This window comes from Larus michahellis, chromosome 1 (genome assembly GCF_964199755.1).
Source record: "Larus michahellis chromosome 1, bLarMic1.1, whole genome shotgun sequence".
NCBI classification, from domain to species: Eukaryota; Metazoa; Chordata; class Aves; order Charadriiformes; family Laridae; genus Larus; species Larus michahellis.
The window spans coordinates 104,395,307-104,412,007 of record NC_133896.1 but is presented as its reverse complement, the minus strand read 5'-3'; the positions used below and the strand labels follow the sequence as shown (position 1 = coordinate 104,412,007).

At 40.9% G+C, this 16,701-nt stretch overlaps 2 protein-coding genes across 2 annotated transcripts in view; one reads left to right on the top strand and one right to left on the bottom strand.

The window, feature by feature from the left end:
* The window catches only part of ARL13B (ARF like GTPase 13B), a 73,043-nt gene extending 70,875 nt beyond the window's left edge, over positions 1 to 2,168 (bottom strand). Inside the window, exon 1 of the mRNA XM_074597796.1 lies at positions 2,044 to 2,168. The gene's annotated coding sequence lies outside the window, so the exon portion shown is untranslated. The remainder of the gene's footprint in view (positions 1 to 2,043) is intronic.
* Positions 1 to 15,001, top strand: part of PROS1 (protein S) — a 38,636-nt gene extending 23,635 nt beyond the window's left edge. Inside the window, exons 10-15 of the mRNA XM_074597702.1 lie at positions 3,692 to 3,881; positions 4,827 to 4,994; positions 6,051 to 6,219; positions 7,835 to 7,983; positions 8,761 to 8,974; positions 12,541 to 15,001. Of these exons, the coding sequence (XP_074453803.1) occupies positions 3,692 to 3,881; positions 4,827 to 4,994; positions 6,051 to 6,219; positions 7,835 to 7,983; positions 8,761 to 8,974; positions 12,541 to 12,686 (1,036 nt within the window). The 3' untranslated portion in view covers positions 12,687 to 15,001. The remainder of the gene's footprint in view (positions 1 to 3,691; positions 3,882 to 4,826; positions 4,995 to 6,050; positions 6,220 to 7,834; positions 7,984 to 8,760; positions 8,975 to 12,540) is intronic.
* The last annotated feature ends 1,700 nt before the right edge of the window (positions 15,002 to 16,701 follow it).

The following is a 16,701-nucleotide window of genomic DNA, read 5'->3' as shown; positions in this document are numbered from 1 at the left end:
AAGCATGGTTAGGCCCATGGATGATCCGGAAGGATGGGTCACTGTCACCTTTTCTTTGGGTTTTCCCCGTGCAATGTCAACCGCTAGCAAAATTTCAGGAGACCCGGTTGACCCAAAACATCCATTACTTCTCCGACGTTCTGTTAATACCCGGGGAACGCATGCTTGAAAAGGTATCAACTGAGCAATTTTTGACCTGCGGGGAATGCTTATGGGGGGAGTTAAAGTATAGACCATGATTTTTATTATCCCGGTATAATCCGCGTCAATTATTCCCGGGATTACAAAGATACCCTGCCAAGAAACGGAAGACCGCCCTATTAATAATGCACTTAATCTGTGACCTAGTGGCCCTTGCTGCTCTGAATCGATTAACCTCACAGCAGTAGTGGTTAGAGTGGTATCTACTGCAGTTGCCAGGTCCACCCCTGCGCTTCCTGCGGTGGCTGCTGCACAGTGGTCCAGGCACCCTGCATTGTCCCCTGTGTTTGTGTCGTCGTGCGAGGAGGACGAGGCGCGCTCGTACCCCGGTTTCCCGATCGTCGACATTCTATGGTGTTATGGGTACCGCTTTTACAATCTACGCACCATTTTCCGTCTTGCTGCCTAACTCCCTTTGCTCGACAATCACTTTTGAAATGACCCGTTTTCCCACACCGAAAACAGCGCTTATCCGACCTTCCACCTTTTCGTTTTTTCTGTCCAGATTGCATGGCGATGGCGGCAGCCATCACCGAAGCTTGTTCTTGCGCTAACACCCTGTCAGCTGCTTCTAACATTTGTGCTTGCACCCCGTATAGTGGATCACCCTGCTGTCTTGGAGTAATAGCAGCCTTGTCGCACAGACTTTCCCACTCCTTCCAAAATGTTAATTTTTGCGATGGTTTCAACAACATTTGCACTATTTGCCTGGTGTCATGAGGAGTTAACAAATTAGAACCAAAAATATGATCAATTAAAGCTCTAGTGAAAGGAGAACTGAGTCCATACCGTGTGACAGCCTGTTTCACCTCCTTCAATAATTTCCAATCAAAAGGTTCCCATTCCCTCTGTTGGGCAGCATTCGTAAACACTGGATAGGCTGCCGCTTCAAGAAACACTCCTTCCACGGCAGCCTCTTGAATTACCCCTTTCCATCGATTCTGTATTCCCCCTCTATTTTCTCCCCTCCCGTCCACCCCCGTATATGCAGGCGGCGCCGACGGGGCGACAGGAGCAGAAGGGTGAGTGGTAGTTATTCGCGTTTCCAACGCTTCGAGCTTCTTCAGCAGCTCCCAAAATTGATGGTCTCTCAGTCCTTCTGCTTTTTCCCCGCCTCGTGGACTCCCAGGGGACGTTGATCCCGAAGGGGGTAAAGGCGGGAAACCTGCTGTAGCACCCTGTCCTTCGTTCTGATCCTCATCATTCTTATAACTTGCTACCTCTTCTGGAGGTGGAGGGAGAGGAAATTCACTGGTTTTCTGCTCGTTTCCGTCTCCCGGGTTGGTTAGTGTGGGGCCACTAGTTGTCACCGGCATCAGACCCACAGCATGTCCACCCTTCCCACACCGGCAGCGGGGAGGGGGCGGTATCACACGCCCCGAGCCAAACGTGAATGCTGCTGCAGAACCCCCTTGGTCTGAGGTGGTGGTGGAGGCTAATGCTGTGAAAGCAGCAGTTGTGGCAGTACGCTCTGCTTGCATTTCTTTTAACGTTTCCGAGATTAACCTCCACAATGTGGGAAACTTGTGTGCCTCCTTCGATCCCTTGCTAATTTCATCCCATAATACAGTTCCTATCTTTGACCATGTCTCTGGGATGAAAGGATCACTGACAGTCTCAATCAATCCCCTTGCTCGCGCCCATGCCAGGAGCGCCATCAGGGTCGGCACATCGTAACTCAGTCCTCTCATAGAGAGCATATGTTGGAGGAGCTTAACTACTGCCTCTTCCTCTTTTGAGAGTGTAGACCCCATCTCCTCCCGGCCGCTCATCTGGCCAGGGCGAGATTCCCGGTAATCTATGCGCTATCAGCGTCTTCCCGAGTGCCGGGGCAGCACTCACCTTTTCCAGCCGCTTTTCCACCCCTCGTACCCATCGGTCTCTCGTCGGGTAGTCTGGTCCCAACACCGATCTGAGGGTCCCTGTTCGGGCGCCACTTGTCGATGCGGAAGTTTCGGACAATAACACAACGACCAATGTGATCAGGTTAATGCCACTTTGTTGCTCAGACAGTTCATCTGTTATAGGTAATTTGAGTTCCGTATCACGCGTCAACAATTTTCTGACTGGTTGCAGTGCTATGCTCGCAGCAAGCATTATATTTCGATTGGTGCATAAGGCTTGTCCACGCGCTTGCCAGAGTCAGTAGTTGATCGTTACCAGCTTCCTCTTTCTATTGTGCCTGGTGGCGCAAATATCTTCAACTTCCTTCTTGACGTCGCACGTACACTGTTCTTGCTTCAGTGCTGTTCTTCCTCCTTAGAGTTGCACCAGCAACAGATTTTCTGTGCTTGGATTGTTCACAGGGTGACCTCCCTGGACCAGAAAATCCTCCACAAACAATTGCTAATGATTGTGACCTCTTCATTACTCTTGGACTTCTTCACTGTAGCAGCTGAAATTGCAGTTTTCCTTGACTTACTGACTGAGCAATTTGAGGGTAACACTGGCAGCAGCTGTTGAGCTGGTGATCCCCAGAGCCTCAGAACCTTACAGAAGGACATAAACATTGAGAACTTTTTCCTCTGCCACTATTCCAAGTTGACCAGGCATTAATGCTGTCCTGGAAGACCTTTCTAGGATGATAAATGTCTGAAGCTATCTTAATAATCTCTCTGTAAATACAGAATGATTTTTCTGTGGGTCTGCATGAGAGACAATGACATCTAGTGGACAAAGAACAAGACTGAGAGTGAAAGCAAAGTAAGAGTTCTTAATTACAGATCCCTTGTTTCTTTTGTTGTCTTCAGCAAATCCTAACTTCCAAATGCTTTGTTTTCTCCTTTCATCCTTAATCTATTTAATCTAGTCCAAAAGTTCTAGGAAACAAGGACTGTTTTTCACAGTACTTATACTCTGTCTTATACCTATAAGTGTATAGGTACAGGCAGACGTACCTCTGTCTGTACCTATACACTGTACAGGTACTATAATATAAATCATAATTTTGCTACGTATATACATATGTTCAACCAACCACCAAGATCCAGACAACAAATCTTCGAATCAGAGAATGACATATAAAAGGCAGCAGTAATGAAAGCAAATTGCTAAGTTATGATTGTTGTAGGATGACACTCGGCAACCCTGTTGTACTGAAGCACATCATAGGTCATGTATTTTTTCTGCATCACATCTCCACAAAATGCAATAGGAATATTCCGTCTGTTTCTTACTCAAGGAACATGTACTTTCTTACTTCACATGTAAAGCTCATAGCAGATTTGGAAGCTGAACCAAGGCTCTTTCAAATCCCAGCTCACGGCACTAATCTCAAAACTTTTCACTGGATTCAGATGAACAAGGCTTACATTAGATTCTGCTTTTGACTAATCGTGTGCCAGTATCACAACTGCTCAGGTACAGAGTTACCAAAAGGTTAATATCTATGGACTTTTTTTATTTTTTTTACCCTATTAAGGAGTTATCCTAGGGTATACAGTATTTCATGTTTCCTGTCTTCTTATTAAGATTCTTCTTCACAACTCAGATTTACAGCAGAATTTGATTTCCGGACATATGATGCAGAGGGAGTTATACTATATGCAGAATCCCCTGACAATACAGCATGGATCTTGCTTGCTCTTCGTGATGGGAAGATTGAAATTCAATTCAAGAATGAATTTGGAACAAAAGTCACCAGTGGAGGCAAAGCCATTAATGATGGACTGTGGCATATAGTAAGATGGGTTTTCCTCTCCCCTTTCCTTCCTTTAACCCACTATGGGAACATTCTGTCTTGATAAGTAAAATAGGGAGAAATTAAGCAACTGTTAAAAAGGCTTAAAGTGGTGCCCTCAATCCCAGATTTAAAAATCAGCCAAGGAATTCACCAGGATGCCTTACACCTGGGAAATCGTGGCACCTGTTATGATCCAGAAAGAGGTAATTACCACTAGCTGGCAATATAGGAATTATTCTTTGTAATCATGACGGAAGCAGCAGAATATTAAAAAGTGTGATTGCATTGTCAAGTGCTATGTTTAGATAGCAAATTTTACATTTGCTAGACCAGAAATCCATCTTGTTCTTCAAGCTTGCTCACTTACACCAACTATAAATCACACCAAATTATTAACATCAGTTAGATTTTGTTTGCTTGTTTTTGAAGGGGAGCAAGAGAAGCTAGGACTCTACATAGACCTCCTGTTTCAGTTCGGTACAACTTTCTTGAGATTAAAAATCTGCTTTGATGCCTAATAATAGCGGGAGCAAACACTGAACCTATTTTATCTACGTCCCATCTGAAGATTCAGTCTTCTGCAGCAGGTTGCAGTGATATGGAGAACTGTATGCCAAATGTGGATTGGATACAGAGCAGTTGTGGACATCAGCTTCTTGCAAACTCTATAGCACATAAAGGAAACTAAGCAGCTGCACGGGTTTTCCCAGGGGTAGGATGGGCATGGAATGGAAGATCATGCTCCTGTTAGTGTCCATGGGTATGGACAGTTGTCACGATTCAGGTTTAAATATGCTGTAAATGTTCGCTGCATTAAAACTATTTTACAAGTTTAAGTTTAGAGAAACATTAGTAATGTTTCATACAGTTATATGTAACTAGTATTCAAAATATCCTACATGTTTTTGTGTGTATATATGTAATTATTTGTGTTTAATTTTAGATTTCAGTTGAAGAACTAGAACACAGCATCAGTGTAAAAATAGCTAAAGAAGCCGTGATGAGTATTAACAGCCCAGGAACTCTTTTTAAACAATCACAGGGTTTCTTGGAAACTAAGGTGTACATTGCGGGATTACCTCGCAAAGTGGGCAACACTCTTGTTAAACAGGTAACTAAAATAATAAGACTTCATTGATTAATACTCTTCTGTTATTTGTTTGGTTTTGTATTGTTCACTTGGTAGTCACAGAGGAAGGAAGAGTGGCATGGAATCCATTTGGAAAATAAAAATCAGGTTATTAAACCACTGTTTTGAAAATAAATATGCATGAAGTTTTGTAGTCTGTCTTCAGTTAGGTTTCAGTTATAAAACACAACACTTCCAGTCGAATCTTTCAGGATTCTGTAGCCTGTTTCCTAACATAGCTTTAAGGTTCCCTAAATCACCACTACTCTGCTGTGAGAGCATTTCGGAGTGGTCCATATTTTTGGTGCTGGCTTTTGCTAGGCTCTGAATAGGTATGGAATTCACTGTGCAGGCAGCACAACAAGCTTTAATTTTTAATAGGTTTTATAACAGCCCAGGCTAGACAAGGCCCATGATTCATTCAGTCTTCCATCCTCAGCACCTCTCTCTTACGCTGGGGATGAGAACCGTCAAGTTGTTGCAACTGTCTACTTCTCAGTCCAGGAGCCTTCAGACTAATTGTCAGTCTAAACAGAGGCAAAAAGTAACTGTACAGTAGAGGCTACACCTTTTTTCTTTTTTTAAATCTATTTTTGCTCAAAAGTGAAGCAGAGAGGAAAAATATGAAGCAATACAACAACATCCCCTTACCCAATGGAAAGTAATTCCAGAAATTTCTTTGTACTTTGGTACAAGGAGAACATGAAACCTTGAATGAGGAACAGAGCTAGTGATCATTGTCTTTCAGCTACAGAAAAGCTGTTGTGACCTAAACGAAAGGACAGCATGAGCTTTAAAAAATTGAAGCCATCTGTTTTGTACAGATCACTAGCATCAAAATGGGAAATGCTACTAAATCAAAAATACCTTTTGAAGGCCGAGGTACTAAACACATGCCATTTGTTTTCTTCTGGCATCAGTGCTGTAACCTATAGCATTGGCTAGCAAAAAAAAGTTGATATGTAAAGTAATGCCTTATTATTAACATTTTAAAAACAACTTTGAATGCAAACACGTACTGCTGTAATTCTTCTACAGATTAACCCTCGGCTAGATGGGTGCATTCGTGCCTGGAACCTGATGAATCAGGGACACTCAGGTGTAAAAGAAGTTATTCAAGAAAAACAAAGCAAACACTGTTTAGTAGCAGTGGAAAGAGGATCCTTCTACCCTGGCACTGGAATGGCAAAATTTCAGATAAACTATAGTAAGTATTTTTCTGTCTGTTTCTATATTTTTGCTGGAGTGGTGATGGAACTGATGAATTGTTAAAGAAAAAACAAAAAAAAGGAAGATCCACAAACAAACTAAGCTACGTAGGAACTGAATACGCCACTGCATCCAGCAATGATTCCCATAACTTCTTTTAGAAATGTGCTCAAATGAGAATTCTAATCCCGTTGGTGTCATACATTTTATTTCTGAAGTGCTTTATATTAGGAAGTGTATTCTTTATTTGCAAAGGATGGGCACTGTTGAACACATTCACTTTCCAAAGATCTAATTCTATCCCCTGTTCATCAATGGGGAAAGCTATCCTATTACTGACAGAAAAAGAAGACTGCGGATGGAGAAAGAGGTCGCTGATAGTTTTGTGCGTGCAATTCTGCTTCTAAATGAACATCCTATCTAGAGGTTTTAGGTGCCTCACTTGCCCCTTCCCAAACCCAGAACTTTCTTGCCTGACCTCCTGCTCTAATTTCAAAATTTCCAATCCAGGATCTCCTTGTGCATACCTGAGAGCCCAAAATGAGACATCTCTTGAGCATCATCCCAAATCCTGTTGTCGTTATACCGTTCCCCATCCCAAATGCTATGCTACCCTTCAGCCCTGCTCTGATCCCCGGTCTTTTTCATCCCAGGATTTGCTATTCTTTCACAGGTCTTTTCTTTAAATTCCCTCACGCACTCATTGAAGAAAAGATTCCTCCAGCTTTACATATTCTATGCTTCCCACCAACTTCTATCAGAGTTTCCTATGCCACTCAAGCTTCTTCAACTTTACTCCCGTTCATTCACTAACACCATGCTGCCATGACTCCTCCTTACCTTTGTGTTTGGGGTTGCTGCCACGACTTCACACCCTCTTTTCTGTTCTCACCCCCCCACATCCCCAAATCCAAGAGGCTGCCCACACCTACTGCTGCCCTTCTATGAGCTGTTATAGCCCACTGTCTCGCTGCCCATTTGGCTTTGCGTAGGAATATGACCCCACCTCATGTTTTAGGAACATGAGATGGGGAAGAGACACAGGAAGAAAAAGATAGAAAAGATGACAAATACCTCTTTAGATAGTAATTTTTATATTACCTTCACTATGAATGCATCATATGAAATTATATTTGCAGTATCTGCATATTCACTTTGTGTACCTGCGTATTCCCATTTTAATAGTGGAACTGCTTTGAAATGTAAAAGTGTATGAGAACTGCTAATATTCTACTATTGGCAGCAATTTATGAGTTAATTTTTTGGGGGGTTGATTTTGAACTCACCTCTAGTAAATGTGGCGCCTATTCCACATTAGAAATGAAGAAGGTAGAAAAAAAAAAAGTCCAATAAACACAGAAGATAAGGAAAGATGCAGGATTAAAGTTTGTGGGGTTTTTTTTGGTTTTGGTTGGTTGTTTGCTTTTTGGGGTTGTTTGTTTTTTTTTTTTAGACTCCTAGTTCTTTCTAAAAGTTCCAAAGTTCACTGCTTTTTCTGGAGATTAGTACTGTTTTTTCCATAGTGGCAGCAGATTAAATACTAATTTTTAACTCCATATTAATTTTTCATTAGCAAATGGATTTATTAATTTCAATTATTCTTTTTAAAACAGATAATCTTGACAGTGCTGAAGATTGGCTAATAAATGTGACTATGACTATTCGCCCATCCACAGACACTGGTGTTATGTTTGCCTTGGTTTCTAATGAAACAGTGCCTCTTGCTTTGTCCATAGTGGACTCTAACTCCTCTGACTCACAGGTGATCTTACAATTATTGTAGCAGCTGATAAGCATCTAAGTCACACCTCTTGTTTTTGTCTCACTTAACTTGCTACTCCATTTGTGAAAAATCGAACTAAAAAAAACAACTACTCACACCTACTTACAGTGGAGCTGGTAGGCTGCATTAATATTTTGAAGAGCACTTAGATCATATAGTGATGTGCGGAACATATATTAATGATTGCACTGCACAGCAGTGACTAAGCACCAAGCGGTCTTATGTCAGTTACTGTCCATTACATCATGTTTTCTTTGACCTTGCTTTTCAAATGCACAAAGCAGAACGGGGAGTATCACAGAAGTAGAATGATGATATTATAGTAGTGGCATCATGTTAGTTTCAATTTATAAACAAATCTTTTTGTCCTTAAACTTCCATTTACATCTGTTTACATCAAGTATCCTAAGACAGATATGATTATACAGCATGGCTAACCCATGCTTTTGCCCAAACAAGAACCTATAGTGAAGAGTTAGTTACCTTAGAAGCTGTAGCAGTACTCTTTTTGCCCTTAAAAGAAACGGGATTTCACCTCAGAACCGTAGCCAAAGATTTTTTAAAGTGAACATTATACATCAACTTTGGTAACTTTTCCAACTTAAGGTTCCAATTTTTAAAATGTGGCTCCAATATTTCGTTTTCTTATCCTTCCCTATTCTTCTCCTTCCAAATTTAGAAGGCATCAGAGCCAAGTGTAATTGTGTGTTGAAGTTATATGCAACATCTTTTGTGACCTACCATTCTTCCATTTAGAAAATTATTGTGACCATTGGAAACATCACTGTTGCACAGCTGGAATCAAAGAAATTGTGTACACCCAGGAAAGTGCTGGTTGGACTTCTGGTAACCAGACAGCAACTTGAGCTGTCTGTTGATTCACACACAGACCGAAGCAATACAGAGCAACTGTCTACCCTGCATCAAGCAATGATGGCAAATGTTGTTACCTACTTGGGCGGCCTGCCAGGTGAATTATATTTCTTTTCATTAATTTGATTATTTTTAAGGCTGAATATAATCAGGCTTGTACCCAAGGAAGAAAAAGCCTACAGCTGTACAAAAAGAAACAGGGTTGTTTTTTTTTCCCCAGAGTGCTTCTTGTTTCATCCAGTCTATTCAGCTTTTGAGGGAGCCTGCTCTTCAACAGTAGCTTTATCATGCCCTTTGAAAGCCATGAGGCTCTCTAGAGGTTTGAATTTGGAAAAAATGTCTTGATTTTTGAGCTGGGGAGGAAAGAACATTGCATATTTCTGAAATGCCACCAGCTGGCACAATTTAGGAACTGTTTCAAGTATGTAAGAAAACCAGGCATTTGTAAGTAAAATAAGTGTGAGAAGTGCAGAAGGAGTAGCCGGAATATGATTTCAGCAATTAAACTCTGGGCAATAGATGACTGGCAGACTTTATGAGACAGAAAACATGTTGAAGCAGCAAATATTCTGTTATTACAACATATATAAATAAATGTCTTTAAAATATATAAATATATTTTAAATAAATATATTTAAAATATTACAGCTAGCTGCAAGTGTACCCCAGTCTTAAGACGTACAAGCATTATGGCCAGCAGGTCTAGCGAGGTGATTCTGCCCCTCTGCTCTCGTGAGACCCCACCTGGAGTACTGTGTCTAACTTTGGAGTCCCCAACACAAGAAGGACATGGACCTGTTGGAAGAGGTCCAGAGGAGGGCCATGAAGATGGTCAGAGGGCTGGAGCACCTCTCCTATGAGGACAGGCTGAGAGAGTTGGGGTTGTTCAGCCTGGAGAAGAGAAGGCTCCAGGGAGAACTTATAGCAGCCTTCCACTACCTAAAGGGGGCCTACAGGAGAGATGGGGAGGGACTCTATCAGGGAGTGTAGCGATAGGACAAGGGGTAATGGTTTTAAACTGAAAAAGGGGAAATTTAGGTTGGATATTAGGAAGAAATTCTTTACCCTGAGGGTGACGAGACGCTGGAACAGGTTGCCCAGGGAAGTTGTGGATGCCCCATCCCTGGAAGTGTTCAAGGCCAGGCTGGATGGGGCTTTGAGCAGCCTGGTCTAGTGGGAGGTGTCCCTGCCCATGGCAGGGGCGTTGGAACTAGGTGATCTTTAAGGTCTCTCCCAACCCGAACCATTCTGATTCTGTGGTTATTTTGTGCGGGAAGTGTACACATGCGTATCTGTAAAATAGTTTGGCTTTAGGGTGAATCATGAAGAAAAATAGCACTGCCAGAGATGAAGATTTTTTCGAAGCATAAGATCCTCAAACTTGAGAGTTGGTAGGGGAAAGACACTACGGTTACAGCGTTACTACTGGCAGGGATTTTCCGTGTCCTCTATTAAAGGTATTTTAAGGACAGTTAGTCACAATTCCTAAGGAAATCCTAAAAGGTTGATCAACACGGTCTGGAATGGACATCCACTTTACATGTATGTGGCAGTGTCATAGCACTGCCCCCAGTATAGCTGGTCTTTATCTGCAGGAGAAAAGAGTGCACAGCAGTAGAAAGAGGGAGGAATTGTGTATCCATTGGAGATGGTGTCCTTAGGCATTTCTTCCAAGGTGGTGTACACAGGAGAAGTTGGAATTATGTTTCCACCCTCTAGACTTGCTTGTCAGAATAGAAGTGAAGGGTTTAGGACAGTACCGCAAGTACCACAGCCTCTGTCTGAAGTGGTGGTTGCCTCAGCATCCAGGTCCAATGTTGGAATTTGCTTGTTCTCAACCAGTCTTCATACGCTGGTAATCAAGGATGTAACAAGATGTAGGCACCGAGTATTTCTCCTCTAATTTTGTTTTTGAATGGGTATGCAATATCTTGGAAACAAGGTAACCAGGTGAGTTCAATTCAAATTGGATGTGGAATGTGAAGGTGCTAATGATGCAGTACCATCACATACCACAATAGGTAAGTGTCAGTATTTTTGTAATACCTGCGCAATTTTAAAAGATAGGTGAAGTCAGTGTTTACTTAGTAGAGGTGAGTCAGTAGGTCACTGAGCCATAGTAACTTAACTAAGATTCTGGTCATTTCTTAGACCTCTTCGTGATATTTAAATGATTGTTTCTAGTACATTGCCAGCCACAGAGTAATTGGCGTCTTAACAGCTAAGACTTTGGCTTCAGTCATGGATCCCAAATAGATAAGAAGCATTAGTTACTTGCTGCTCCTTAAAAGTAAGTGTAATCTCTCAGTTTTAAAAGTTATCTTCAACTTGCAAATTAACCCTCTGTATGTGTAAACAGTTTCTACTTAACGGTCTCAAAAAGCAACACAAACCCTACATTATCCAAGGGACCTGCTTTCACAACAGTCTCTATTACCAAAGAGAGAAAAAATAATATGGGAAAACTACTTTAGGTCCCCGTGTACAGCCAGTTTGGTTACTCTGATTCGTTTATTCGTTCTGACGTACCCTTGAAAAGCCTCTGGGATTACTGAGCAGTATGAAGAGGTAGGTGAAGAACCCCACAGTGAGCCACAGCGCAGAGAACTGTATTATTAAAGGCACCCAACAAAAACAGGCATTTCATGAAGACCAGAAGTCCCTGGTTTTGATATGCATTTCTCCGAACTAGTAACAGCATTGGGAGTATGCCTTTTTGTTAATTAATTCAGCACAGCCAGTGCAGGCTAAATGAGACTTGCTCAGTTCTATGACAGCAGTGTTATCGCTGGAGCAAAAAAAGGCCGAAGGGCACAATTCCACAGGACTGTTTATGCAGTACCTCAGCTTACAGCAAAATAAAACGACAAGAAAGCAACATTTCTTGTTCCCCAGACCTTGAAGTTTATCTTCTAGGAAGGACAAGATGATTAACATCCAAAAAAGATGCTCTTGAGATCAGCTTCTAGGCATCCTCATTCTAGTTACTGAAGGTACTTGAAGCACCTTCTGCCTACCTTGTAAGAATCTAGTTGTACTCTAAGACCTCAAAACAATGCCTGCTCGATTTTGTGCTTAACATATTTTTTCCTGGAAGCATATCCATGACCTTATGTTGCCATAATCCAAACAATACCTAAATGAGCAACAGATAAAGCGAGTCTTTTACAGAGAATTCACTTGGAAACAGCAGTAAGGAAGCTGTAAAACGTTCCCAGGGGTCCCCTATCTGAGAACTTGCAGATTTGAATCCAGAGTAGCTTTCTGGCAAAAGCAAGATGGTTCTTTCTGTGACCTCAAAACCCAAAGACATCTGTTTGTATGTCAGGGCGAGAACAGTGGACTCCATGAAACAAACTGTTGGTTCACTGTTGTTAATCCAGGAAATGCTACTATGAAAGACAGTCACATAGTTATGTTTCTGGATGGGAGAAGACTTCTAACGCATATTTCAAATTTTACTGACCTTTCTAAGCTTTGCTGACTTTATCTCAATCTTAAAGAAAAGGGAGAACAACTTAAGTGTTTCCTGCCAATTTGCTCTTTTCTCCCATGGATGACTAATGGCTGGGGAGTGGAGTGTTCCCCATGTTTTCGCTAATCTGAAAAATACATCAGAATTTGCATGCCTTGGCCTAACAAACTGAATGTGTTTCTGTGCAGATGTTCCTCTGGGTGCTACGTTAGTAACTGCTTTTTATAACGGCTGCATGGAGGTGAAGGTCAACAACAGACAGCTGGATCTGGATGAAGCCATTTCTAAACACAATGACATTAGATCTCACTCGTGCCCACTGATTATGCAGTAACCATTCAATTCTTAATTTAACTTTTTTCTTTCGGATACAATTTGTGTAATTAGTCTCATGCCATAATGAAGCCTGTATTATTTTATTCAATATGTGCCAGGAAAATAATCAACGGCGTGTTTTTCCACCCCTTTAGATAGAACGGGGGGAAAATTTCCCTCTCTTTTCAGCTGTAAAGAGAGAAACGATGAAAATTCTGTAAAATGTTCTTCTATTCATATCAGTGATAAATCTTAAAGCTAGATTTATCTTTCATGCTCATACTATGCCCTTGATATATTTAGTTTAGAAAGTAAGTTCAGGAAGTGCTGTTTAGAACCAGTTTTACTTCTTATTTTTCATATAGCAGCATAAAGTTACAAGTTGCAAATTTTGGTTTTGTTTAGATTCAAATACATTACTATTCTCATTAAAATTTTCCAAGCATAACATACAAAGAGAAATCTCTACAGGTTTTGTAATATGTGCTTTTGATAAAGGAAAAAAAGTACTCCTGAATCCAGAGACCAAGCTCTTTGTGCATATGTTTACAAGTTGTATCAATATTGGTATCGCAACTTCAAAACCGAAGTGTTTTTCTAAGTAGCTCAGCTTTTGAAAATAGCTCTCGTTATACTGTACCAGCTTTAATTCTTCTATCCTAGGAACCCAGCTTTAGACTTTTAACAGAGCTGTGGATCAGGTCAGGTAATTTACTTTCAAAGTGGATTAAAGTACACCCCAGGCAATTTTGGAAAACAAAGGAGATGGCGTGAAGGAAGGAGCTCTGGTCTTTTTCTCAGGACATGAAACTGGAATTTGCTGGGTAAAGCTGAGAAATTACAGCAAACGTTTCTTCCACTCGTGACAAATCTAGCACTCTTCAGAACGAACACCCTCTAATGGTCCCTCATATTCCCTTTATTTAGGTCAACCTTACATTCACAGTCCCATAAGAGATTTATTTGTGAGCCCTGTTACAGCTGTGTTTATGACATACTTGAAAGCCTAAGTTTTGCTAGTAACATCAGAATGTAAGGCTGTATTCTGTTCAACCAACTTTAATGGAACAGGTAATTAGAAAAGTATTGTTTTCCTCAGGTGTGCTCATTTCAAGTATTTCTAATATTTCTTTAACATCCTTTGAGTGTTCTTTCCACTTCCAAACTCATTTTCACACAACCAGAAGTCTCCCTGTGCAGCTCACCTAGTGGCTTTGTTAACCTCAAACCAAATAAATAGCAAGAGAATTGCTGTAAGTGATGAATATATGCTCTCGTCCATCAATCAGAGAGACATTTATCTGCCAGGATTCTTGACCTGAGGTTTACTTTCTTCGCTTGAGACATTGAAGTGGAAACGTATGTACACAAGGATGGATTGTGACAATACTCATTTTGAGGATTGCCTTTCCCCAGAGACATTCCCAGTGACATTAGTGAGGTTTCTTTCATTGTCGAGTACTAACGTTGGTACATTGGTATTGCAGAATCTGAACCCATCTTTCAACATTATTGCTTTGTCTGAGGTTACTGTTAACTTCACTTCCCACTTGTGTCATGTGGCACACATCGGCCGGCCTCGGCACAGCCTCCCGGTCTGCCCAGCACCGCTTCATTCTAGCTGCCTATCAGCAGGAATACCGACCGTATGGCTGACACCCCGGGGGCTAATTGCCAGTGAACTTCTAGTTCACTTTTCTACGATGGCATGTAAAAAAAGCTTTAATTTCTCCAGACTCCACAAAGGGGAAATAATTACAGGAAAGTGTCCCAGCTTGCGCTCCTCCCACCGCAACACGCACGTTCTTCATTTGGGCCAGAGTTGAAGAGTAAGTTGACTGAAATAAGCAGGTTTTACATGCAAGGTAGAGCTGAATTGGGACTTTTGATATCAAATACATGTGATTACTTCATTAAGAGTATCTCATCAGCACCCTCTGAATTCTGGAAAGCCCTTGGGTCAGCCTCTTTGCCTTGTACCACAAACACAGAAACGGTGAGGTGAGGAGCACAAAGCAAAGTGTCAGCAGTACTCTAAATGCTTATGTTGGACTGTGCGAACAGTAGAAAAAAAGTTTGGTTGGTTTTTGTGGGGTTTTTTTAAGTTTTTTGTTTGGTTGTTTTTTTAAGTGTAATAACCAGTGCAGAGATGAAATTAAAGGAAAAAAAAATCACTTAATTTCCCCACACAGACACTATTTCTTTTTGTTTTCATGGAAGAATATTTTAGAGCATTGTAGTTGTAGTGAAGCCACTGCACTTTTTTTTTTTAAATGTAAAAGTGCCTCCCTATTGTAAGAATTAAATAAAGCAGCATTTGCAAGTTTCTTTTAATTTTAAGTTGTATTTGCATATCTTTGTTCATTGTCACTGTGCAAGACTTGTTCTAGTGGTCCCATAGCTTACTCATGAGATTCAGCATCAAAGAAAAGAATTGGCTCAAATAATATGCTATTCAAACAGGCATCCATATTCTCTAGGTAAATGTTGAAGTTTATTAATTGTTTAATATTGCCTGAGGAAATGAAGCTTTGCTTAAAGCTACACATGGAAGAAAGATCAGTGAAAGTTATTGATTCCTGTCTTTTCTCCTGCATCAGATGTATTTCATTGTATTTTAGGTATAATCATTTCAGCAATGGCCATTCAGTGCTTATATGGAACGGCTGGACCTGCTCTGTGCTTTTTCAGCTCCTGTGCACCAAGTGATACAAATCAGCGTGTCCTAATTTCCTTGAAAATGAAATCTAGTCATGAAATTGGTTCTCATTTATACTAGAGCAGCTTCCTGTGTATATGCCTGATCTAGGCTTGTTTTACGTGCTTTAATGCCTGCACGTCCCCTGGTAGAGATAACTGGGTAGATTTTGTGCAAACACATTCTCTATTGATATTCAAGATTAGCTCTAGAGCTGTCATCTTCAAAGAAAGAGAGGCTAAACTGATTTTCCATCATTCTAGTCCTGCTTATCACTGAACAATGCACTGATGGTCCTTCGATGTCATCAGTCACATGCACATGCCTAATATTTTGCTGCCTCAGCAACCTTGTTATATCAAAGTAACCACCCCGATTTGGGAGCAATTTCACGTTTCGTCTGCCAAAAGGGACAGTTGTGTACCAAAAAAACTAGATACAAGGAAAACCATAAGAGCTAGTACCAAAGGAGCAAGACAGACATTGTTTTGTGAATAAATAAATGAATAAAAAGATGACTCCTACTCAGTCTCTGGTTTTGTCCCACCTTCTTTTCCAGACCACAGTCCTGCAGCAGGAGTTCAGAGCTAAGTGACCTTGGCTCCTGTCCTTTTAGGCAGCTTAAGACCTGACATGTCTGTGCAAAAGTGCCAACAAGATGGAAATACTGTTGTCCTATCATTGGAAATCAAAAGGAATGTCTACAAAAACCTCCAAACTACCTACAAAACCTTAACAAGGTTTACTGTTCATGTTTTTAAAAAAACACTTCCTATCCACAAAATGACTGTGCCCCCGTTGTTACACTGAGCATAGCCCTTTGCTGTAAGGGTAGTTACATTTCAATAGGAGTATGTGAACAATCAGCTAAATCATCAGCTAAATCATCCCATTAAGGGAGCTTAGAATATGGCTTATAGACACTTAAATCAATCAAGTGGTTGCAAATTGACACACCTGTATGTAATTCAGGACTTCATTTTGTTGTTTTTTAAAAAAAGTTTGAGGGGCTTTTTTGAGGAATTTGTAGCATCTCGGCAAATTAAGAGTGTGGAAAAAACAAGCAACAAGAAACCAGTATTGTGGAACATGGGTTTGCAGAGCCACAGATATCCCCCCCTTATCATTCAGGATGAGGACCATAGGAAATGCGACAACATATAAAGCAAAAAACATACACCACATGGGTGCATGGATTTTGGGAAAGTCAGACATGCAAAAATGCTTTGATAAGTACTGTTTGCATAATTAATATTTTCATACGCAAACGTTAACATAAAAGCATTCTATGCAGCAATCTGTACCAGAAGATTTTCTACCTCTCGATTTTGAAAGC